This window comes from Bos javanicus, chromosome 1, assembly GCF_032452875.1.
Source record: "Bos javanicus breed banteng chromosome 1, ARS-OSU_banteng_1.0, whole genome shotgun sequence".
NCBI lineage: Eukaryota > Metazoa > Chordata > Mammalia > Artiodactyla > Bovidae > Bos > Bos javanicus.
Window position 1 is genome coordinate 77,543,333 of NC_083868.1, and position 24,004 is coordinate 77,567,336.

At 39.0% G+C, this 24,004-nt stretch overlaps 1 protein-coding gene across 1 annotated transcript in view; it reads left to right on the forward strand.

Annotated features, from left to right (window-relative positions):
- The window catches only part of P3H2 (prolyl 3-hydroxylase 2), a 177,622-nt gene that overhangs the window by 142,837 nt on the left and 10,781 nt on the right, over positions 1–24,004 (forward strand). The window contains exons 4-13 of the mRNA XM_061413072.1: positions 730–861; positions 2,661–2,803; positions 3,656–3,745; positions 5,583–5,623; positions 7,931–8,025; positions 14,539–14,666; positions 15,457–15,552; positions 16,116–16,266; positions 17,148–17,265; positions 18,439–18,514. Coding sequence (XP_061269056.1) covers positions 730–861; positions 2,661–2,803; positions 3,656–3,745; positions 5,583–5,623; positions 7,931–8,025; positions 14,539–14,666; positions 15,457–15,552; positions 16,116–16,266; positions 17,148–17,265; positions 18,439–18,514 — 1,070 coding nt within the window. The remainder of the gene's footprint in view (positions 1–729; positions 862–2,660; positions 2,804–3,655; positions 3,746–5,582; positions 5,624–7,930; positions 8,026–14,538; positions 14,667–15,456; positions 15,553–16,115; positions 16,267–17,147; positions 17,266–18,438; positions 18,515–24,004) is intronic.

Here is a 24,004-nt window from a genome sequence, read left to right on the forward strand (position 1 = left end):
ACTGAGCGAGAATAAGTTCCTGGTCAATAGATGTAAAGGAGTGTTGTTTCTATTTCTCCTTTAGTTAAAGTTGCTTGAAAATATTAACCAAGAAAAGGAGCACTGTGGCTTCACTTCTCTGTTTGGTCTCCCCATGTACAGAGTAGTTCCTTTCTCTCATCTGGTCCTTAACATAACTGGGGTCTGAACTTCCCATCATGACTCCAGGACACCTCAGACCATCTAAGCCCAAACAGAGACCTGAAGTTGTTAAATAAGGAAGTCACTACTCAGCTGGGTGTGGGTGAGATGAGATAACCTGTGTCAATTTCAGGAGCCATGAAAAGGATCACAGAAAGAAAGAGAGATGTATGGAGGAGGGAGCCAGAAGATTTGGAGTCTGGCAACCCACTCCAGTATTCTTGCCTGGAGAATTCCATGGATGGAGGAACCTCGTGGGCCACAGTCCATCGGGTCGCAAAGAGTCGGACACGACTGAGCGATTTCATTTCACTTTTCATTTCATTTCAGTAATTAGTCTAGTGATCATTGGTTAGGAAGCCTTGACAAGTCACTTGCCTTCTCTTCGCTGTGAAAACAACTTCTGGTCATAAGTGAAAATAATAATAATAATAATGATATTGCTCTCAGAGTGTGTGGTTAGAGCACCAGGTGTGACCATGGCACTCGCTTTGAAGTCTGGTCATTGAGCAGGGGAGAGGGACCCACACCCTGGCTCTTGTTTTCCAGATCACTATATGCAGGTGCTGGTTTGTCAGCATGAATGTGTGAGAGAACTTGCCACACGCCCCGGCCGCCTCTCGCCAATCGAGAACTTTCTTCCCCTGCACTATGACTACCTACAGTTTGCCTACTATCGAGGTAAAGCATGGATTATCTGTGAAGACCTTGAAGGGAGGGGTGTGGCTTACCATAGCAGACATTGAATTGTTGTGAGTTAGCCCTCTGCCTTCCTCAGTTGTAATCAAGAGATAGGAGTGGGTGCATTTTCTCTGTCACCTCATGTCGCTGCAGCTCAGAACAAGAGCAGAAGGTGAAATTGCAAGTGCACGAATGTTGTGACAATGCCCTGAAAGTTATACTGCATTGATATTTTATATGACTTTTAAATTTAATTTTAAAAATAATATACTCACAGGCTTAAAAGACTAAATATTTAAAAGCTTCTCTATTTCTTTTCCCCACAACCTAATTTCATGTCCTACAATGCACAGTTTCTTATTTACTCTTCCAAAATTTTATACAGAAACATCACACACACACATACACACAAGCCCAGTCTCTGACTTATGTTTTCCTCTTATAAATAGAAGATAATGCATTATTTATACTTGTCCTTACATTCCCTGGTGGCTCAGATAGTAAAGCGTCTACCTGCAATGTGGGAGACCTGGGTTCGATCCCTGGGTTGGGAAGCTCCCTGGAGAAGGAAATGGCAACCCACTCCAGTACTCTTGCCTAGAAAATTCCATGGATGGAGGAGCCTGGTGGGCTACAGTCCATGGGGTCACAAAGAGTCGGACACGACTGAGCGACTTCACAACAACTCAACAACTACATTGTTTTCTTCACTTAACAATACATATCAGATATTTTTTGGTAGACTGGACTTATGAAATTCCCTTTTGCTTGATTAAAAATGGTCAAGTTTTGGCAGTTTTATTTGGTTCAATCTAGTTGTTTCAATACATAAAGAATTTCATTATTAATTTTTCATATTTATATCTGGTTATCATCATAGTATAATTTATTTCATGTGTCACCTTACTGATGAGCATTATTTTGTTTGTAATATTTTACTCTTACAATCAGTGATCAAATAAATGTTGTATGTATGTCATTTACATTTGCACATAAACATGTATAGAATAAATTTCCAAAAGTACAGTTGCTGCATCAAACTGTTTATTCGTTTGTAACTTTGACAGATGTTGCTGATTTTCCACATGGAGTACCTTTTTCATTGCTCAGCAACAAAATATATTATCAAATTTTTAGATAGTCCCAAATCTTATATTAGGTGAAAACTGATATCTCCGTAAAGTTTTAATTTCCATTTATCCTATTGAGAAATAGAGAGAGAGTGAGTACCTTATGTATAAAAGTGATTACTAGAATTTGGATTGCTGAAGTTGGTCTTAGATATCATGTTTTCAAATTCAGTACAGAAATCAAAATTAACTCCAAAATTTCTGCTCATGATTAAATAATATAAATTGCCAACAAACATTTTTGGGTATAGGCGTTTGATAATTTGTTGAAGACATCAAGCAGCATAGCAGACCAAAATTAGTACTTTTGGAATATCTGAAATCCCATCCTTCCTCTTATCTGAAGCTGTTTTTGCAACTTCACAGTATCTTCCCTCTTTTAAGTTTTATTGTATCTTGGAGTACAGTTGATTACAATGTTGTGTTAGTTTCAGGTGTACAGCAAAGTGTCTCAATTATGCATATACACATATCTGTTCTTTTTCAGAGTGTTTTCCCATATAGGTTATTACAGAGTGTTGGGTAGAATTCCCTGTGCTGTGCAATAGGTAGCACCTTCCCTGTTTTGATCATTTAATGCTGACTTTCATAGTCATGTTGACATGTCTCTTAAAAATTTTGTATAAAAGTCTAGGCTGAGTCTAATGGCCCAACTCCTGGGTTTTTCAGTCGGCGAATATATAAAAGCCCTGGAGTGTGCCAAGGCCTATCTTCTACTGCATCCGGATGACGAGGATGTCCTCGACAATGTGGATTACTATGAGAGTCTACTGGGTGACAGCGCTGACCCAGCATCTATCGAGGCCAGAGAGGTGAGACCCATGTCTGAGAAGAAACTCTTTATCCTGCTGGGTGCTCTGGGAAGAGCTGGCAAAAATATAACACTTCTCTTAAAGATAGCTAACAACGGAGTAAAGGTTCTAGGATTCTATTCTTTCTAACTTTAAATATTAGTCATAAAAGCCTATATTTCACACACATGCTAGCTTGTCAAAATCTGTGGAAATAGAGATACTTTATGAAGCTTTGGTATTTTTTAACTCATTTTTTTACTGTCTAAAGAAAAATATTTCCACTTGAACATTCAGTCGCTCAGTCATATCCGACTCTTTGTGACCCTATGGACTGCCCCAGGCCTCCAGGACGCCAGGCCTCCCTGTCCATCACCAACTTCCGGAGTTTACTCAAACTCACGTCCATTGAGTCAGTGATGCCATCCAACCATCTCATCCTCTGTCATCCCCTTCTCCTCCCACCTTCAATCTTTTCCAGTACCAGGGTCTTTTCAAATGAGTCAGTTCTTCGCATCAGGTGGCCAAACTATTGGAGTTTCAGCTTCAACATCACTCCTTCCAATGAACATTCTGGACTGATTTCCTTTAGGATGGACTGGTTGGATTTCCTTGCAGTCCAAGGGACTCGCAAGAGTCTTCTCCAACACCACAGTTCAAAAGCATCAATTCTTCAGCACTCAGCTTTCTTTATAGTCCAACTCTCACACCCATACATGACTACTGGAAAAACCAAAGACTTGACTAGAGGGACCTTTGTTGACAAAGTAATGTCTCTGTTTTGAACATTAATCATACCTGAAGTGTTATTTAAACTTACATTTAACCTTTAACTGTTATTTGAATATACGTTTTCTTTCCTTTTTTCTGTAGGATTTGGCGATGTTTGTGAAGCGACATAAACTGGAATCAGAACTAATAAAATCAGCTGCAGAGGGTCTGGGATTTTCATACACTGAACCAGTAAGAGCAAAGAGGAGAGAGGAACAGTTATTTAAAAGAACTATTCAGAGTACTTCTTACTTATAATTTTACTCCCCAGATGCATTTGTTGATGATTCTAACCCCCAACTTGGTGATAAAAAAAACTGGGAGCAGGGGGTGTTTACTCTGTATATGTGATGAACTTTTAACAAACTTTAATTAGATTTCCATGTCACTGAGCACTTAAGTCAAAGCAAATATATTTGCATGGGAAAGAAGTGTTTTATACATGATATGTTTGCCTCAGGATTGTTTTATTTCCTAACTTCTGTACATTTTGTATTTTCTCTTAAACATTTTAAAAATTAAAAAGACTTTGAAAGAACAAAATCAAACACAATTGTACTACCCATCATACTGGTCTTTCTCCAGTTGCCCATGTTGCATTTTAAATATTAGTCATAGGAATATATTCCTTTTGTAGAACTAATGCCACAGTATAGACAGATTTCTGTTCTGATCTTCAAATAGCATAAGCAATTTCTATATCATTACACCTTTCAAAATTATTTTTAGTTACATCTATTGTTGGTGTTGGGCTTTCCTAGTGGCTCTGTGGTAAAGAATCTACCTACGAAGGCAGGAGACACAAGTTTGATCCCTGGGTCAGGAAGATCATCCCTGGAGAAGGGAATGGCAGCCCACTCCAGTATTCTTGCCTGGAAATTCCATGGACAGAAGAGCCTGACGGGCTACGTCCATGAAGTTGCAAAGAGTCAGACACAACTTAGCAACTAAACAACAACAATTGATGTAAAATAAAGAAATTAATTATTTTCCTTTTGCTAAACAGTTGGTTTGCCTTTTTTCTTGTCAAAATGAGTGCATTAAGTATTTTTGTTCTATTGAACTATGTATCTATAGAATAAATTCCCAGAAGTGGGATAACTCTGCCAACAAAAGATATTAGAAGGTTTAAAGTTTTGAGATTGTTTTTCTAAGAGAGTTTTCTGCTACCTTTATTATTCTTAGAAATACATAAAGTTTTATAGTATAGTTTACCCTGAACATCTCAGCAATGAGAAATAACATCTTAAAATCGTTCACATTCCTAATATATTGTGTACAAAATAGTGCATCACTAGTTTTAATTTATGTTCCTTTGATGATCAGCAAAAATCAATTTTCACAAATTATTATTGATTATTTTCCCTTTTGTTTGAACTACCTGGACATGTATTTTTTTCAGTTATCTGTTGGTTATTATACAAGTAATTTATATATTTACATGTTAATACTTACTATTTAAAAAGCACTATTTGTAATATATCCTATATATAATACATTTTTTTATCTCTTTTTGTTTATATTTTTATTGGCACATTTTTAGAATTAAGATGATTTTAATGTACATTTCTAATATGTTTATCTCCAGTCTTACTTGCTATTTGTGAAAATTATGTTATCCCAAATGACCCTAGGAAAAACATCACCTACTTTATGATCCTATACAGATGATTAACCAAACTAAATTTTTTTGTTTCTTTTATTTATAAAAGGGGTAGGAGTTATACTTAATGATTTTATAAGTGTCTTCCTGCCACCAAATTCTAAATAATTTTCTTTGACAAAAAGGTGGATTCCTAGGCTAATTCCATGCTATTTATTTTTTAAATCCATTTGTCTTTGCCAAAATTGCATCAACCTTAGCCTTTCCTTTCATTAAACTTTTAAAATAAATAAGTATATTATAGCTTTATATAATATGCAAGTTTTCTAATATTTTAGGTCTTTTGAGTGTTTTACGTTATCTTATTTCTGTACATGGAATTTTAGTGACAAAACTACCAAGTTTTTTTTTTTTAATTTAAAACAGAATTATTGGATTCGTTATGGAGGAAGACAAGATGAGAATAGGTAAGTTCTCCATATAGAATGTTTATTTTTAAAGAGACGGAACACTTAGAATTATATTTATCGTAAAGAACTTTGGCTCTAGGGAATAGGCAACAGGTCATAATTGAGAGAGCTTTGAACTGGGAATTAGGAATTCTGCATTCTGGCCTCAGCTCTTCCTCTTATTTCTGAGGGACCTTAAATAATTTATCTTCCTCTCTGAGTCTCTGGGCTTTTCTGGTGCCTCAGTGGTAAATAATCTGCTTACTAATACAAGAGACTCAGGTTAGATCCCTGGGTCGGGAAGCTTCCCTGGAGAAGGGAATGGCTACCTACTCCAGTATTCTTGCCTGAGAAATCCCATGGACAGGGGAGTCTGATGGGCTACAGTCCATGCAGTTGCAAAAGAGTTAGATATGACTTGCGACTAAACAAACAAAAAACAAAATTGGGTCTCCTGTTTTTCCTTATGTGAATGGATTGAATCAGGTAATCTCTGATAGCTAAACATTCTATGACTCTAAATCAGAGAAAGTTGGATGCTATTTTTGATTTATTAATAGGAAAGAAAGCAACAAAATTAACTTTTTAATGAAGAATTTTCTCACTGCATTTATTTGAAAACATCACACTTAGAAAGTTTTCCTGCAAGCTAAAATATTGTCATGCACTCAATCAGAAATGAATAAATGCATTTTTAAAAAATGATAGATGTCAAAAATTTACATATTCCAAGAAGTTCAAGGACTCATAGAACATTGGACTGATAGCTACATGTTTGATTTTGTCAACTGAAAGAAAAAATGCAATCTGAAACCTGAAAGTTATGTTTTATTTAGCAAATTTTCTGAAGACTGCAAGCCCAGGATACAGACTTTAAGATTGTTCTGAGGGACTACTCCTAAGAGCTAAGGGAGGAACCAGGATGTATAGGAGTTTTGTTACAAAAACCAGGTAGTCAGAACATCAAAAAACTACTGTTAAAGAAAAACATCTCAAGTTAATTTAGCATTTTCCTTTGTATGGAAAGATGGACATGCCTGAGCTCATTGAAATCATTCCTTTGATATGCACTCAGCTATCTTAAGACTTCCCTGGTGACTCAGATGGTAAAGAATCTGCCTGCCAGTGCAGGAAACACAAGAGAAGCAGGTTCAACCCCTACGTCAGGAAGATCCCCTAGAATAGGAAATGGCAACCCACTCCAATATTCTTGCCTGGAAAATGGACAAAGGAGCCTGGTGGGCTATTTAGTCCATGGAGTCACAGAGAGTCAAGAGTCAGCATACACATTCTTAATCCACAAGATCATGAGGTCCAGACTATTATCAAAATCAAAAAACTGAGGCCCTGACAGGGCAAAGGACTCAGACTCAGTGTCTCAGCACAAAGGACTGACTGGCAGATCCAGATCTTCTTATTCAAAATCTTATGGTCTTCCTCTAAGATTCAAGAGCTCAACCCTTGTTATTCAGTCGCCAAGCCGTGTCCAACTCTCTATGACCACGTGAACTACAAAACGCCAGGCTCAACCCCAGGGTAGCCTCAAATTTTTTCAAGATATCCAAGAATGCGATATATGTATTTAGATTTGCTCAGTTTGTATATATTGAAAGGGCAACATGCTATCATGAGTGTGTTTACAAAGTTTGACACAGAATTGTGTCTTCTTTCTTGGAAAATTCAAGACCCAATACACTCAAACATGATTTATGTCAGTTTGATCATTGTTCATTGATCATCATTGTTCATGATCATTTCAGTTTGATCACATGCTATCATGAGTGTGTTTACAAAGTTTAACACAGAATTGAGTCTTCTTTCTTGGAAAAGTCAAGACCCACTACACTCAAACATGATTTATGTCAGTTTGATCATTGTTCTATGTTCAAGACAAAGAACACACACAGTGCTCCTAGCATTATAAACATGTACATGATCATTTTTTTCCTGCTGTGTTGGTTTTCAAAGTCTAATGTCAAGGAGTTATATTATGGATATAAGGAATATAAAGGTTGCGAAAAAGATTTAGAGAAGTAAAATAGAGCACATTCTTTGGGGAAATAGAGAAGAGCTTCATGGAAGCAATGACATCTAATTTGATCTTGAAAGATGGGGACTTATGTATGATCTAAATGTACAATATTAAGTTATAGACTATTTGGGTAAGGTATCCTTTGCCTTTGAACAATTTTATTCAATAGGATATTGCTATTTCAACTTTTTTAAATTTTAAATTTATTTTTTAATTACAAGATAAGTGCTTTACAGAATTGTGTTGATTTCCGCCAAATATCAACAACATTTTTTTTTTTTTTTAATGGGCAGGGTCCCTTCAGGAGTGAATGTGGAGGCGGCAGAAGTTCATGGATTGTCAATGGGGAAAAAGTCATTGCCCAAGATAGACCGAGACCTAAGAGAGGGTAAGTATTGTTAACTAGGCCGGTTCTTACCCAGAATAGGGCAAAATACATTTTCACTGAAAAATGAAGAATAGGACTAAACTGCTCCAGTTCATAAAATTCTGAAAGCAAATTGTAGCAAGAATGTCTGAGGTGTGTATATTATTACCTTTGATTTTCACCAAAAGGGCTTCCAAACTCACTCACAGGAGTCCTGTGAATTAGGCAGGGACTGTATGATTGTACAGTCCTTAGTTGAGTACCCCAGGCTTGCAGAGGTTACCTGTCTTGCCTCTCTCACATGGCAGGTGAGTGCTAAACTCACAGAATAGACTGTGTATTGGAAGGAACTTGAAGAGACACGTCACAGAGATATTGGATTAGTTAACCTAAAATCCTCAAGGCATATATCTGATCAGGGCTTTGATAAATCAGTAGAATTTAGATTGGATTGACAGAAGTGTGGAGGGAGCCATTCAAGTGGATACAACAAATGCCACAAAGGCATTGAGAAGGAAAGAACAGGATATTAGACGTCTACCTGCGTAATTTCAAAATGAATGGAGACATAGGTGGAGTGTTGCCAAAAGTAGTTTTTAAATAGAGCTAAACATTTTTGTTATCATAAATTATTGGCAAGTGTATTACAAACCACAGTAGCAATCCTTTACAATTTTTACTACCTCTATATGTTTCCCAATTTTCCCAGAAAATTTACATACAATTCATTTTAATACTGGTGGCATCTCCTGTGAGACAAGTGTCCCCCACTTCACAGGCAAGAAAACTGAGGGTCACAGAGACTTACTCACCCATTCAAAGCCCCAGAGCTCGTATTAGCATGAGGAGGATTTTGAATCCAAATCTCACTTTCTTCTCTTCATCTGATGATGGAACATAGAAATGTCTAGATATCCAAAATGTATCCCCCATTGATTAAATCACTGCAAGATAAGAAGTTTTCAAAAACCTGCATGGAGAAGAAATACAGTCCTCCTTTCCCTAACAAATGAGCTGTCAGCACATTTCCTCTAGCTGACTTGAAAACATCTGGCTCTGTTGCACCTCTCACATTTCCCAGCCCTTTTCCTTCCTCAGCTTCCAAGTCACTTTGAGGCAGTAAACAGGATAATATGCTCATCTAATCTGACCTGGACCTCAGTTTGTGGCCACCAAGCCCAGGCTGTTTTACAAGTGCCAGGGAGCTTCATGGTCAGCCAGAGTTCATGCTGCTTATTAAGCCGAGAAATCACCCAGGAAGTGCATGCCAGTAAGCTGGGCACTTTGCTGTAAAAGTCAGGGAAACTTTAGGACAGTCGTCAAATTTCATAGCATTTTCTCCCCCGCCCCTGTGCCTGGCTACCAGGGGATCTGATGTCCAGAAACTGACTAGGAAAGCTAGTGGGAAGAGTAGAACAGAAGACTGCACAGGATGGAGCAAGGTCATGAATGACTGGGTTATCAAATTCTATCATTTCTGCAGTTGAATGAGCTAATCTTAGGATCTTAGAATGTTCTCTGGGAAGCTACTTGAAAGCCTTCTGTGCAGTCACTGGAGATCAAAATAAGGTCTAAATTAAGTACACTGGTAGACAGAGGTTAAGTTCCCAACCAGAAAACACTTTCAACATCAGTCTGGCTGAAAGCGTGTGTCAGGGAAGCACAAAAGAATACATGCTTCCAGAGTAGAATATATTTCACCTTTTCTCATCTTCCACAAAAATATTGTCATCTACTCTGGTTATCTAACAGTATTTAATAGTATTCATATTGGATGACTGCCAGGCATTTAGATGGGAGTGACTCAGGGCTACTGCATCCCAGAGTGACTCCAGTCCGTGGAATATGCATGTCATCTTATTAAAAACATCTGTCACTTATCCATTCTTTTTTCAACCACCGGTTTTCCAAAAACCCCGCTTGATAATAATCCCTGAGTCAGTGGGGGTATAGTAGAAATAACTTTGACCTTGGAATCAGGAAGCTTATCTTAGTCTGATGTTCTCCAGAGTAACTGGTAACTGGAGACTCATTCTGTCTGAGCTTTGTGATCCTCACATGTAACAGAAAAATAGCAACTCTTTGGAGAGGATGAACATGAAAGTCTTTTGTAAACTGTGAGGGACTGTGCTCATATAGGAGCTTGGTAGCACACTCCTGTTGTTACTTGTATGACCTTGTTGTATTATGATAAAAGAGATCTTCTTGCTATGTCACAGGCAGTGAACACAAAGGAGCATTTTCTTAGATGATTCTTCTTTATTGCAATGAGAGAGCCAGAGCCAGGCACATACTTTATGAATGAGAGAAGAATTAAGTTGTTCAACTAACTTTCCTTGGGCTGTGGTTAAGAGTTGGCTGAACCCATCAAATCAGATCCCAGGAACCACAACTTATTGGACTACGTTTTTATTTTTATTTTAATGTTTTTCTCTGTCTAGTGTGCTACTAGTCATTCATAGGCTGGTAGAATTTTTTCTACCATGTGCATTTTTGAATGGCAGGATTTATTTTTCCTTTTATATTTTTTTTCTTTTGAGCAGTAGGTAGGTTTTTGATTGTCTTTTGTCAAATGTATATGTGGGAAACCTCTGTAGGAAACTCTGTGCTTAGTGGTGATTGTGATAGCTACATGAAAGGCAGATTTCTAGTATAGATTCTGCCCGAGCCTGTTGGAGCTTAGGTATTTTAGACTCCATGTTACACTTTGTCCCTTAACTTGATCTTTGTTATGTTACTTATGGCATGGTTGGGGAAATTTTGCAATATCTCAGTAGCCCTCTTTTATTTTTTATTTTTAACTGACTTTTAAAAATGTATGTATTGGTGTACAGTTGGTGCTAAATGTTCCGTTAGTTTCTGCTGTGCAATGAAGTGAATCAGCTATATGTGTGTATACATATACATCTCCCCTTCCTCTGGGGCCTCCCGCATGCCCCTCATCTCACTCGTCTAGGTCATCACAGAGCACCGAGCTGAGCTCCATGTGCTAAACAGCAACTTCCCACTTGCTATCTGTTTTACATATAGTAGTGTGTGTAATGTCAATTCCAGTCCTCCAGTTCATCCCTCCACTCCCCCACCATATCCACGCATCTATTCTCTACATCTGCCTCTCTATTCCCGCCCTGAAAAGAGCTTGAACTATAAGCCTACTTTTAAAAATACCCCAGTATGTCATGTGCTTATTTAGAGAGAGATATCATTCAGAGCTTAACACAATATACCAGGCATATTTTACCAATTCAGTCATCATCATCATCATCATCACAGAAAATACTTATACAGAACATGGTAGGCATTTTTCTTAATGTCTTAGTTTTAGGTAACTTTTGAAGTCATGCTCTAAAATAAGCTAAATAAATTTAAAGTAATATACTCTCAATATTGAAAATAAGAAAAACAGCAAAGTACAAACCAACCTGTTCCACTAAACCCTTGGTCTATCTTCCATTTCTATTTGAATTTTATACTAGAAAATTATTTCCAGTGAATCTACAAGTAGCTTGTCTTTTTTGTTAAAGGAACCTCTTTCTCTATATCTCTGAATGGAAATGGAATATATAGTTTGCTTTTTAATATTTGAGGAACTGCCTATAAACCTTAACTATATGGATTACAGCAACCTTTCTCAAGTGAACTGTGTTTTTTGTTAGGAAGTCCATTCCAATCTGTGAAAAAAAAAAATTGCACAAAGTTATGTGTGTGCATGTTAAGTCACTTCAGTTGTGTCCGACTCTTTGGAACCCCATGGAGTATAGCCCTCCAGGCTCCTCTGTCCATGGGATTCTCCAGGCAAGAATCCTGGAGTGGGTTGCCATGCTCTTCTCCAAGCATTAAGGTAGCAGCTTTTAACAGCATACCTTTACTATCTCGGTCTCTGACAGCAGGACTCTGGGGTTAGCCTAGCTGGGTCCATTCTTCAGAATCTGTCACAAGGTTTCATCAAGTGTTGATCAGGACTGACATCTCTTCTAAAGCTGAAGAACTATCTTCTTCCAAGTTCAATAGCAGAATCCGGTTCCTAAAGACTATTGGACTGTGGTTCTCAGTTTCTGGCAGACTGTTGGCCAAAGGATGCCCTCAATTCCTTGCCATGTGAGTCTGTCCAATACAGCAACTTATTTCATCAGAGTGTATGCTGAGAAGGTGACAGGTTAAGTCAACCAGAAGATAGGAGTTGCAATTTTATGTAACCAATCAAAGAAGTGACATCCCATCACATTTGCCATATTTTTAGTTAGAAGCAAACTCCAGGCCCCACCTACACTTGAGAGAAGCAAAGTACACAAACCTATGAGTACCAGTAGGCAGTGATAATTAGGGGCCAACCTAGAGTCTCTTTGCCATAGAAAGGAAGCGGGGACAGGAAGGAAGGGAAGGAGCAAGGGAGGTAGGGAGGAAAGAGGAAGACACAAAGGAGGAGAGGAAGAAAGGGTGGACATTACACTTATTTTACGGTGAGAACTGCTGCATATTATATTGATGCTTAGGATATTTATAATGGCTGTTCACATATTTAAAGTTCTAAGATATCCTCTTAAATGTTGTTTAACCCACTACTTCCCAAACATATTTGATCAAGAAACTCTTTTTTTCATTAAAAACTTCTCTGTAGTATAAAGTTTGAGAAATATTGAATTTGAAAAATTGACTTTGTATGTATATTTTCTATTTATCCAAAAGATTGTTACTAAAACTGGGAGCTTATGGGTATATTGATATTTTCCTGGCTCCCAAGAAATTCTATATTTATAAATTTTGCTGGCCAGTTAGAAAAATGAAGAGGGGCAACTGGTGGATCATCTGAATAACCACTTCTAGCCAAGGATGCCATGAGATTTCATACCTCAGTGGGTATGGATGCAGTTACTGTCACATTGGCATCTGTTAATAACACTTCAGTGGTCAAAGACTAATAAGAAATGAAGTAGGACAAACTTATGAATAATGTATTAGGACCAGATGAAGGCCAAAATTCCTCATGGTCCAGTAAGATTCCATAGTAGTTTCAACAGAGAAAACTTGTAGTAGGATGAGTCATTACACACCAAAAGCACTCCGAGGAATGCCGGCTCAGAAGAACCTGGGCCAGACTGCTCAGTAGAATATTCATGTGGAACATCGCCTTTTAGTTTCCACAAAATAACATTAGCCATTTTATTAACACTGTTGATTTGAATTTAGCTGGTTTTATGGTCCTGCTTGTATCGAATCTTGTAAATTGGTTTGGATATGATAGTTATATGAGGCTGTAAAAATAAATACTGTACTCATATTTTTATGACTGCAAATCTGAAAGTAAAATCACAGTGCAAATAATTTGTCAGCAGAGATAACCATACATTACTGAAGACTGAGAAACACTGACTCATTATTTTAATATTCCATTAATCATGGGCTGTAGTGACTCTTTTATCCCACCTGGACTAGTAACATTCAGTGCTGTTCCCTAGTTTGACCAATCTAATTTAAAGTCAGAGGGTAGACATCATTTCAATTGTCTCTTTCTTGTTTGAAACAACTGTGGGACCCCCACCCATCCCCCGTGTCCTCCATGGTAAGCTGCTGCTGTTGATAGACATCAGGTCTTTTAGGAGTATCATAAAGAAGAGAAAAACAAGTTCTGCTTTTCCGTTCGGTTTTCTGGTTCAAGATGGTTGTACTTTGCTACAGTGGAAGATTTCTTCACCATCAGAGGCTTTGTCCTTCAGTCTTATTCTCTGTAAGGAAAGGACTGTGTCAGATCTAGATTTTGTAATTTCACCACATAAAATGTAGCCCCAAAGCACCACATTTTGAAGAGTCTTTGTGGGGCTAATTTTATAAACTCTGTGTGTGTGTGTGTGCATAAAAATAAGTATTCCAAAAGCCAGACCATCTGTAATCAATACGTGGTGGAAATAAGACTGAGAAGGAGTCAGGTGACTTGAGTGTGACTCTCCTGATGTGCATTTACTCCCTGACTTACCTGGTGAAGGCACTGCTCTAGATACTTGTGAAACTGACAGCACAAATACGTCATCAAGGAAATGCTTTTCTTTTTTCTCAAGTGTTTGGTTGTCCTGCTGTCTTTTTTAAAGGTCTTCACCTACCTTGAGGTTTTGTCATCTGATAATTGCACGAGATGTTGTAGCTGAAATAGGAACTGAGAAGCTGTGAAGAAGGGAAGGGCCATCTACTGAGAGAATTCTAGAAAAGTCTATGATTTTCTGAGCAGAATCCCATGAGATGCCAAGTCTGTTTTGCAGAATCTTCCCTGGAATCAAGTGAAAAAATAGAAACTCCTATACAAATATAATAATATGTATTAATTATGACATCGTGGAGAAACCTGCTAGCCAGACATCTCCCTTTTTCTTGAATCTATATTGAGCTTCTAGAGCTTCCCAGTGTGTGGTTCTGCCTTTGCATTCCTCAGTATTAGTGAGGAAGCCGACTCTCCTGAACTGCACATTGAAAGCTGCTGGGTGTTCCAGCCTTCCCAGCTTAGGGACAGAGATAACAAGGACAGCCATGTGTTTGTCTCTGCAGGTGGCCCTCTGCTGTATGAGAACATCACGTTTGTCTACAACTCAGAGCAGCTGAACGGGACTCAGCGTGTCCTCCTGGATAACGTCCTGTCGGAGGAGCAATGCCGGGAGCTGCACAGCGTGGCCAGTGTGAGGACCGGAAGCCTGATGCTGAGCTGGCCTGGCCTCAGCCTAGGAGTGCTTTGATCCTGGGCTTACTTGAAGCCAGGGAACCAGGCCTGAAATACCACTTTCCAAGGACATTGATTGTGGAGGCACTTTCAGAGCCTTTGGGTTGGGTCATTGTAGTTTTGTCCAGATCTGGACGTGGCTGTTGGGTCTGGAAGAGCTAGAGGCTTAATTCCTAGGACTTCAGTATCCAGCATGTGTCCCGCTATGATATGAAGTCATTGGGGAAATGTCTTTATATTTGACAGAAATTAATCAATATATTGGGTTTCCCAAGTGGCATTAGTGGTAAAGAACCTGCATTTCAATGCAAGAGATGTAAGAGAGGATGTTTTGATCCCTGGGTCAGGACAATCCCCTGGAGGAGGGCATGGCAACCCACTTCAGTATTCTTGCCTGGAGAATCCCATGGACAGAGAAGCCTGGCAGGCTACAATCCATAGGGTCGCGCAGAGCCAGACACAAATGAAACGACTTAGCACAGCACAGCACAGTCAATATATTAATTATTTATATTCTAGCTATTTCTACAGCATATGGTGGTGGCATCTGATAATACAAATGTGGGGTGAAAGTTAAGTAAATTTCCCTCTTTTGATCGGAAGAGTTACTGATACCAGAATCCTGGAATAAAATGGGGATGGTTCTGACTATTGACTTGGGTTCTCAGTTTTCTGGCAATCAAGGCAGAAAGGGGGTTGTGATGAATCCATAATCATCATTAATAGAGCATCTTGTATTTCGCTTCCAGGGGATCATGCTCGTTGGTGATGGATACAGAGGAAAAACTTCACCCCATACACCCAATGAAAAGTTTGAAGGTGCAACTGTCCTGAAAGCACTCAAAGTAAAGACTTAAACTCTTTTGGATTTAAATTCCCAAGTGTTAATGCAAGATCTTCTAGAAATGCCAGATTCAGGGAAGGGAAGGGTTTAGGATATAGACCTATCAGGTTGTTGAAGGGAGCAAGTATGAAATGACACCTTCATTGTTTCTAATCATTCATTTATCAATCCATTCAGTTATCAACTTACCAAACTCTGTAATTTCCTAAGTTTGCATCTGACAAATAATATACAATACCCTTGTCCTCAAGGAGCTCAAGGTACAATGGTGAAAACATACTCAAGTTATCATTCTGTACTGCTAGAAATGTTTTTAGAAAGGAGTGATGGAAGTGTTCTGAGAGAAAAGAGGGTGATTAGCTTTTAACTTCCCCTCTGTGATTAGGCTTCTTTCAAGGGCTCATTTTCCTAACCCAAACCCACAAGTCTGTCGTAGTATTCCCACAAGCCAACAGAGAGCTGAGCATCCTATATTGGCTTAATGATTTCCTCAATAATTGGCGTCTGATGTCCTCAAGCCCTCCAATCAACCCAGTGGTTTCTAACATTCTTCCTTTTCTTCAGTTTGGTTATGAAGGCCGAGTCCCCCTGAAGAGTGCCCGTCTGTTTTATGACATCAGCGAGAAGGCTCGAAAGATTGTAGAATCCTATTTCATGCTGAACTCAACCCTGTATTTTTCCTATACGCACATGGTCTGCCGCACAGCCCTGTCTGGTGAGATCTCAGAGTCTGAACTTGTTCCCGTTTACTCTCTGTGAAATGAGAAAGAAAACAATGTGGAACAAAGCTCTAGGAATGTGTCAGACTTGATACAGAAGAGTTCTACATTTTTAAAACAAAAAAAGCTTACTCATTCTGATTTTTCCCTTCCCTCTTTTTCTACTTTGCTCTTCCCTAAACTATTAGAAGGCCATCACTCTGCCTGTGTTCCTTTCCAAACCCATTGCTTCTGCTTGTTTCAATCACATTAAAAAAAAAAAAAAAAAAACTTTTCTGCTCTAGGTTTCCCTTTTCAGGGTTTCAGAACCTGGAAATTACAGTCCCCATTATGTCCACAAGCATTGAGGGGAAGTGCTTGGAAGATAAAGGAAACATTAAAAGAAATGTTCTTTAAAAAGACAGAGACCTCCTCACTCCCTGGCATCGCTATTTCTTCTCCACGTCTTCTCTTCAACACCCTCCTAAGGAGGAAGGGGCAAAGACTGTCACAGAAGTAGACTTTCCACTTGTGAATTCTCAGCTGCATAAACTCTGTTCTTTTTAACATTGGCATGTTATCCTCAACCTTTTACTGCTGCACACAAAGCACAGCACGTGAAATGCATGGAATTTCCGCATGTATATTTATAGAGAGCTTTCATAGCTGAAGAAGACAGGTGCGACTTGCCTACATTTTTTTACAACGATTTCATATCAAATACAGGATCAGAATCACTTGACTGCGCTTGCCCAGTGCTCTTTAGTCTGCTCTGCCTTCTGACTCCTCAAATTTGCAAGGGACATCATCCATAGGAGAAGACAGATAGATTGTCAGCTTTGCTCTTGGAGGTTATGGCACTCCATCTTTCATGCATCCCTGTTCCCTTTTCTGGCAGGTCAACAGGATAGAAGAAATGACCTCAGTCATCCCATCCATGCTGACAACTGCCTGTTGGATCCAGAGGCCAATGAATGCTGGAAGGAGCCTCCTGCTTACACATTCCGGGACTATAGGTACCACCAGCCCCTGCTTCAAAATAAAACTTTTGCCCAATAATTATCAAAACTCCATGGAAATTAGAAAGCTGATCTGTTTTGCTGTCATCACACTCATCTCGATGAAGCAGAGATGCTCAGATAATTTTCTTAAGCAGCTGCCACACCAGAAGTGCCTTCAGCATGTCGTATTTTTATGTTAAAAATCCCTGCTCATTTTGTTGCATCCTATTTCACAGAACACCCGTTTTGTTTTCATACCAAAAAGTGAAGTTTATGTTTTTTTTTTCTCACTTGGCTTTCAGTTAAATATATCCTTGTGGTATATGCATCTCATTTTGAGAACAGAGGAGATGCATTTCAACATGCAGAGGGATCTCATCACGTCATTTACCTATGTCTGCGTCTTGTAAATAAGAAACTGGAAACTCAGGAGAAAAAAAATGTATTCTCTTATTGAATGATATTGTACTGTGTAAAGGAAAGCATCAGGAGTTGTAGTCACCATGCATATAATGTGTTCATAACTACACTGTGCTCTATACAAAAACGTTTATTGAGCGCCCCCTACCTGCAAGGCTAGGCTACACCCCTTGGAACTCTGCAGCTGCTTAAGGAAAAATTGCGTCCTTCAGAGTTACTAGCATAAATGAAAAGAAGAGAGTTTTAGATTCTGTGAGCAACATCGAAGAGCTAGATTAAACCTAGTTAGGTTTTACTTTGGAAAGTGATAAAGGTTTGAAATAAGGTTTGAGGTTTGAGATAAGGTTTGAAATATAACTAAAATTTTAACGTAAGAATGAATAAATACTTCCTATATGGCCCTGGGCTTCCCTTGTGGCTCAGCTGATAAACAATCTACCTGCAAAACGAGAGACTTGGGTTGGATCACTGGGTTGGAAAGATCCCCTGGAGAAGGGAAAGGCTATTACCCACTCCAGAATTCTGGCCTGGAGAATTCCATGGAGTGGGGTCGCAAAGAGTTGGACACGACTGAGCGACTTCCACTTTCACTTTATATGACCCTACATCTGATCTTACTTTTGAAGTTTAGGAAGGTCAATCATTTTCATCTCTAGTTCAGAGGAAACTTACTAATCAGGCCGGTTGGTTCATGTCCAGTGTCCAGTATTCCGCAGTGATGTCATGCAGGCATATGAGAGGACAAATGGTTTCCCTTTCTTCTTACAGTGCTCTCCTATATATGAATGATGACTTTGAAGGAGGAGAATTCATATTCACTGAAATGGACGCCAAGACTGTGACTGTAAGCAAGTCTATTCTTGCAAATTTATCTAGCATTTTTCAGTCTCACTTTTGCCATTTTCCAAGGGCTGCTGGATTTCAAATATTCCTGATCTTGAGAATTCAAGAGGTGAACAGAGATCCAGTAAATTTATACATCATAAAATGTTAAAAATGGAATCATCAATAAAAATCTTCTTGTTCATTTTACATATGGGTGATTTAAAGAATACTTTTTAAGGACCATATAGTTAGTGTTAGAACCAGAATGTAGCTCTTCAGATTCTTTTTCAAGTAATTTGATGGAGACATAAAAACACCTGATTTTAAATCACCCACTACTAGGATAAGTCACGTGTCTCTACAGATTGACTTTCATGTACCCTGGTGTCCTGTGTGCTTAGAGCGAGCATTGGTCATCATACCCGTCATTATACAAATTACTATATGCGTGTATATATATATATATGTATATATATATATGTATCAGTTCAGTTCAGTCGCTCAGTGGTGTCCGACTCTTTGCGACCCCATAAATCGCAGCACGCCAGGCCTCCCTGTCCATCACCAACTCCCGGAGTTTACTCAAACTCATGTCCATCGAGTCGGTGATGCCATCCAGCCATCTCATCCTCTGTTGTCCCCTTCTCCTCCTGCCCTCAATCCCTCCCAGCATCAGGTTCTTTTCCAATGAGTCAGCTCTTCGCATGAGGTGGCCAAAGTACTGGAGTTTCAGCTTCAGCATCAGTCCTTCCAAGGAACACCCAGAACTGATCTCCTTAAGGATGGACTGGTTGGATCTCCTTGCAGTCTAAGGGACTCTCAAGAGTCTTCTCCAACACCACAGTTCAAAAGCATCAATTCTTTGGTGTTCAGCTTTCTTCATAGTCCAACTCTCACATCCATACATGACCACTGGAAAAACCATAGCCTTGACTAGATGGACCTTTGTTGGCAAAGTAATGTCTCTGCTTTTTAATATGCTATCTAGGTTGGTCATCAGAGAAGGCAATGGCAACCCACTCCAGTACTCTTGCCTAGCAAATCTCATGGATGGAGGAGTCTGGTAGGCTGCAGTCCATGGGGTAGCTAGGAATTGGACACGACTGAGCAACTTCACTTTCACTTTCACTAGGTTGGTCATAACTTTCCTTCTAAGGAGTAAGCCTCTTTTAATTTCATGGCTGCAATCACCATCTGCAGTGATTTTGGAGCCTAGAAAAATAAAGTCTGACATTGTTTTCACTGTTTCCCCAACTATTTCCCATAAAATGATGGGACTGGATGCCATGATCTTAATTTCTGAATGTTGAGCTTTAAGCCAACCTTTTCATTCTCCTCTTTCACTTTCATCAAGAGGCTCTTTAGTTCTTCTTCACTTTCTGCCATAAGGGTGGTGTCATCTGCATATCTGAGGTTATTGATATTTCTCCTGGCGATCTTGATTCCAGCTTGTGCTTCTTCCAGCCCAGCATTTCTCATGATGTACTCTGCATATAAGTTAAATAAGTAGGGTGACAATATACAGCCTTGACGTACTCCTTTTCCTATTTGGAACCAGTCTGTTGTTCCATGTCCAGTTCTAACTGTTGCTTCCTGACCTGCATATAGGTTTCTCAAGAGGCAGGTCAGGTGGTCTGGTATTCCCATCTCTTTCAGAATTTTCCACAGTTTATTGTGATCCACACAGTCAAAGGCTTATATATATGTGTATGTATGTGTGTGTGTATATATATATATATATATATATTCACATAATTATTGTGGTAAGTAAACCTATACTTGAAACTTGATATATATACATTCACACAGACACATATGTGTTACATGTTCACTCTTTTGATGAGATTCTAAACACATCATAATAGACTCAAAAGTTAAAGTCAGCCATGATGTTCCTAAATAAACTAATGCCTTTGGAAAACCAGCCTACTGAGCACTTATAAACCATATAGCCAGAATCTTTGGTTTTTAAGTCAAACAGCATGTAGAAAACATGCATGGTGAAAAAATAGAATTTCTGATTGAGAAGATAATTGAATTGTAAATAGATTATGACACATTTCTTTCCTCTCTGCAAAGCTAAAATTACTGAAACATGTATGTGATAAACTTCAAGGATTTTCCATTATATAGGCTATTTCCACAATCTTATGTGAGTTTTATGTATTTTCCTTCATATTTGTACTCTTTTCTCAGTATCATTCATGTCATACCAACTGGGGTTTAAGCAGATGATATTAAAAAAATGCATTATCAGATTTAAAGGGAAAACTTATGGGAATTCTGGCTAAAATTGTCCATAAATATTGATATAATTAAGAAAAATATTCCATGTAGTTTAATATACTGTAATTCAAAAGGTCATGGTGCCTCAAACTTTTTTTTTAATTTTGGTAAAAAGCTTAAATTTTAACATGTCAGCATTTTGATATTTCATGATCTGGGAAATTAAATCAAGACTGGTGATCTGGACTCAGTTTAAATCCTGATACACGACTATCACCTTTTGAAAATCCTCTGTGCAGAACGTATTTGATTTCTGAGCTCTGTTAACAGGTTCAGAAATGCTTACATCTCACCCAATTGGAAAGGGAATCAAACAGGTGGTTGGAAGATTTCTTTGCTTCTACTCCATCTAGTGGCCAAATTTGGAAATGCCCAATGTTTGAAAGTAAACCAGCCGGGAATACTATGCATAAATCGTTAATTTCATGAATCACTAACATATGTGAATTCACCAGTTTCTGAATGCAAGCTCATTGTAATTTTGCGTTTTAAAGATGTGAAATCAGACACTACTCCTCTTTTAGATATTTATATTTTTAAGATAAAGCTGTAACTATACCAAAAGTACTAATTTAAACAATGTTTTGATGAAAAAGTTCCAAGTTGAGAGATATATTTGCCGAAATAAGTTCTACTTTAGATGAATGCATATGCTGGAGTTTAGGGGCGTTTTGTAGCTAATTAAAATTCTGAGGTAACGAGTGCCAATAACAAAGAGAAATGGGTAGTTTTCCTTTTTACCTCTCCCCTCTTTGATTCTGGAGGGAAAATTGATTTATTTCTGGAGCAGGGAAATAACCCAACTTTTGGCTCCATTAAGAAAATTGTTCTAAATTCTTTACTTTCAAAAAATCTGCAATTTCCTTGGCAGTTCAGTGGTTAGGACTCCCTGTCTGGAACTGGGATTTGATACAGAGGAGCCTGGTGGGCTGCAGTCCATGTGGTCGCTAAGAGTCGGACACGACTGAGCGACTTCACTTTCACTTTTCACTTTCATGCTTTGGAGAAGGAAATGGCAACCCACTCCAGTGTTTTTGCCTTGAGAATCCCAGGGACCGGGGAGCCTGGCGGGCTGCGGTCTACGGGGTCACACAGAGTCGGACATGACTGAAGCGACTTAGCAGCAGCAGCAGCAGCAGGGAATTAAGGGGCTTCCCAGGGAGCTAGTGGGAAAGCTACTGGGAGGTGGTAAAGCTCCCTGAGAAATGGGTAAAGCTCAGTTCAACAGTACATGAACCGAGAAGTTCCAGATGTTCAAGCTGTATTTAGAAAAGGCAGAGGAACCAGAGATCAACTTGCTAAATCCGTTGGATCATAGAAAAAGCAAGAGAGTTCCAGAAAAATATCTACTTCTGCTTTATTGACTACTCCAAAACCTTTGACTGTGTGGATCACGAAAAACTGGAAAATTCTGAAAGAGATGGGAATACCAGACCACCTGACCTGCCTCTTGAGAAATCTGTATGCAGGTCAGGAAACAATAGTTAGAACCAGACATGGAACAATGGACTGGTTCCGAATTGGGAAAGAAGTACGTCAAGGCTGTATATTGTAACCCTGGTTATTTAACTTAAATACAGGGTACATCATGCGAAATGCCAGGCTGGATGAAGCATGAGTTGGAATCAAGATTGCTGGGAGAAATATCAATAACCTCAAATATGCAGATGACACCACCCTTATAGCAGAGAGCGAAGCGGAACTAAAGAGCCTCTTGATGAAAGTAAAAGAGGAGAGGGAAAAAGCTGGCTTAAAACCCAACATTCAAAAAACGAAGATCATGGCATCCGGTCCCATCACTTCATGGGACATAGATGGGGAAACAGTGGAAATGTGACAGACTTTATTTTCTTGGGCTGTAGAATCACTGAAGATGGTGACTGCAGCCATGAAATAAAAAGACACTTGCTCCTTGAAAGAAAAGCTATGACCAACCTAGACAGCATATTAAAAAGCAGAGACATTTCTCTGCCAACAAAGGTCCATCTAGTCAAAGCTATGGTTTTTCCAGTAGTCACGTATGGATGTGAGAGTAGGACCATAACGAAAGTTGAGCACCAAAGAAGTGATGCCTTCAAACGGTGGTGTTGGAGAAGACACTTGAGAGTCCCTTAGACAGTGAGGAAATCAAGCCAGTCATTCCTAAAGGAAATCAGTCGTGAATATTCATTGGAAGGACTGATGCTGAAGCCTAAGCTCCAATACCTTGGCCATCTGATGTGAAGAGACAACTCTTTAGGAAAGCTCCTGATACTGGGAAAGATTGAAGGCAGGAGGAGAAGGGGACGACAGAGGATGAGATGGTTGGATGGCATCACCGACTCGATGGACATGAGTTTGACCAAGCTCCAGGAGTTGGTGATGAAAAGGGAAGCCTGGCATGCCGGAGTCCATGGGGTTGCAAAGAATTGAACACAACAGAGCAAGAGAACTGAACTAAGTGGTAAAGAACCCGCCTGCCAATTCAGAAGATGTAAGAGACACGGGTTTGACCCCTGGATAGGGAAGATCCCTTGGAGGAGGGCATGACAACCCACTCCAGTATTGTTGCCTGGAGAATCACATGAACATAGGAGCCTGGCAGGCTACAGTCCATAGGGTTGCAAATAAGCACAACTGAAGTGACTTAGCAGCATGCACGTACAAGTAACTAAGATCCTGCAAGCTGTGTGGTGTAGCCAAAAAACATTAGAAGAAAAATCTGGAAGTTGTGTAAATACTGGATGGTGGCTTAAGATTTACATTTATTCAAGACAAATACAGCACAGAGCCTTCTCTGACTTTAATCATCAGTTAGATATAAAGCAGAAGGAACTTTCTTTTATCATACTTGGAAAAAACATGGGTTATTTTCAACAGCAGTATATTTGTGAAACACAATTATTTAGGAATTTTAGTTTCTCTGTGCAAGTTTGAAAAAGATAAAATCTAATGAGTTCCATTTGCTTCATGAAAAACTAAACTCAGTGAGGCTGTGTTCCAAAAGTGTGTTTATAATCATTTAGCTAAACTTCAGAATACATTTTCTCATAGAAGCCACATTATCAGTGGAGCTTGTTTATTTCTTCACATACCTGATTTATGACAGGTGATTCTCTCCATGTGATGAGGTTAATCCTTTGTCACCCCACGCACCTATAACCAATGCCAATGGCTTCAAGCAATTGACAGCTTCTTCTCCTAAGCTTTCCCGGAGTCCTTCATGTGTAAACATACTTTCAAT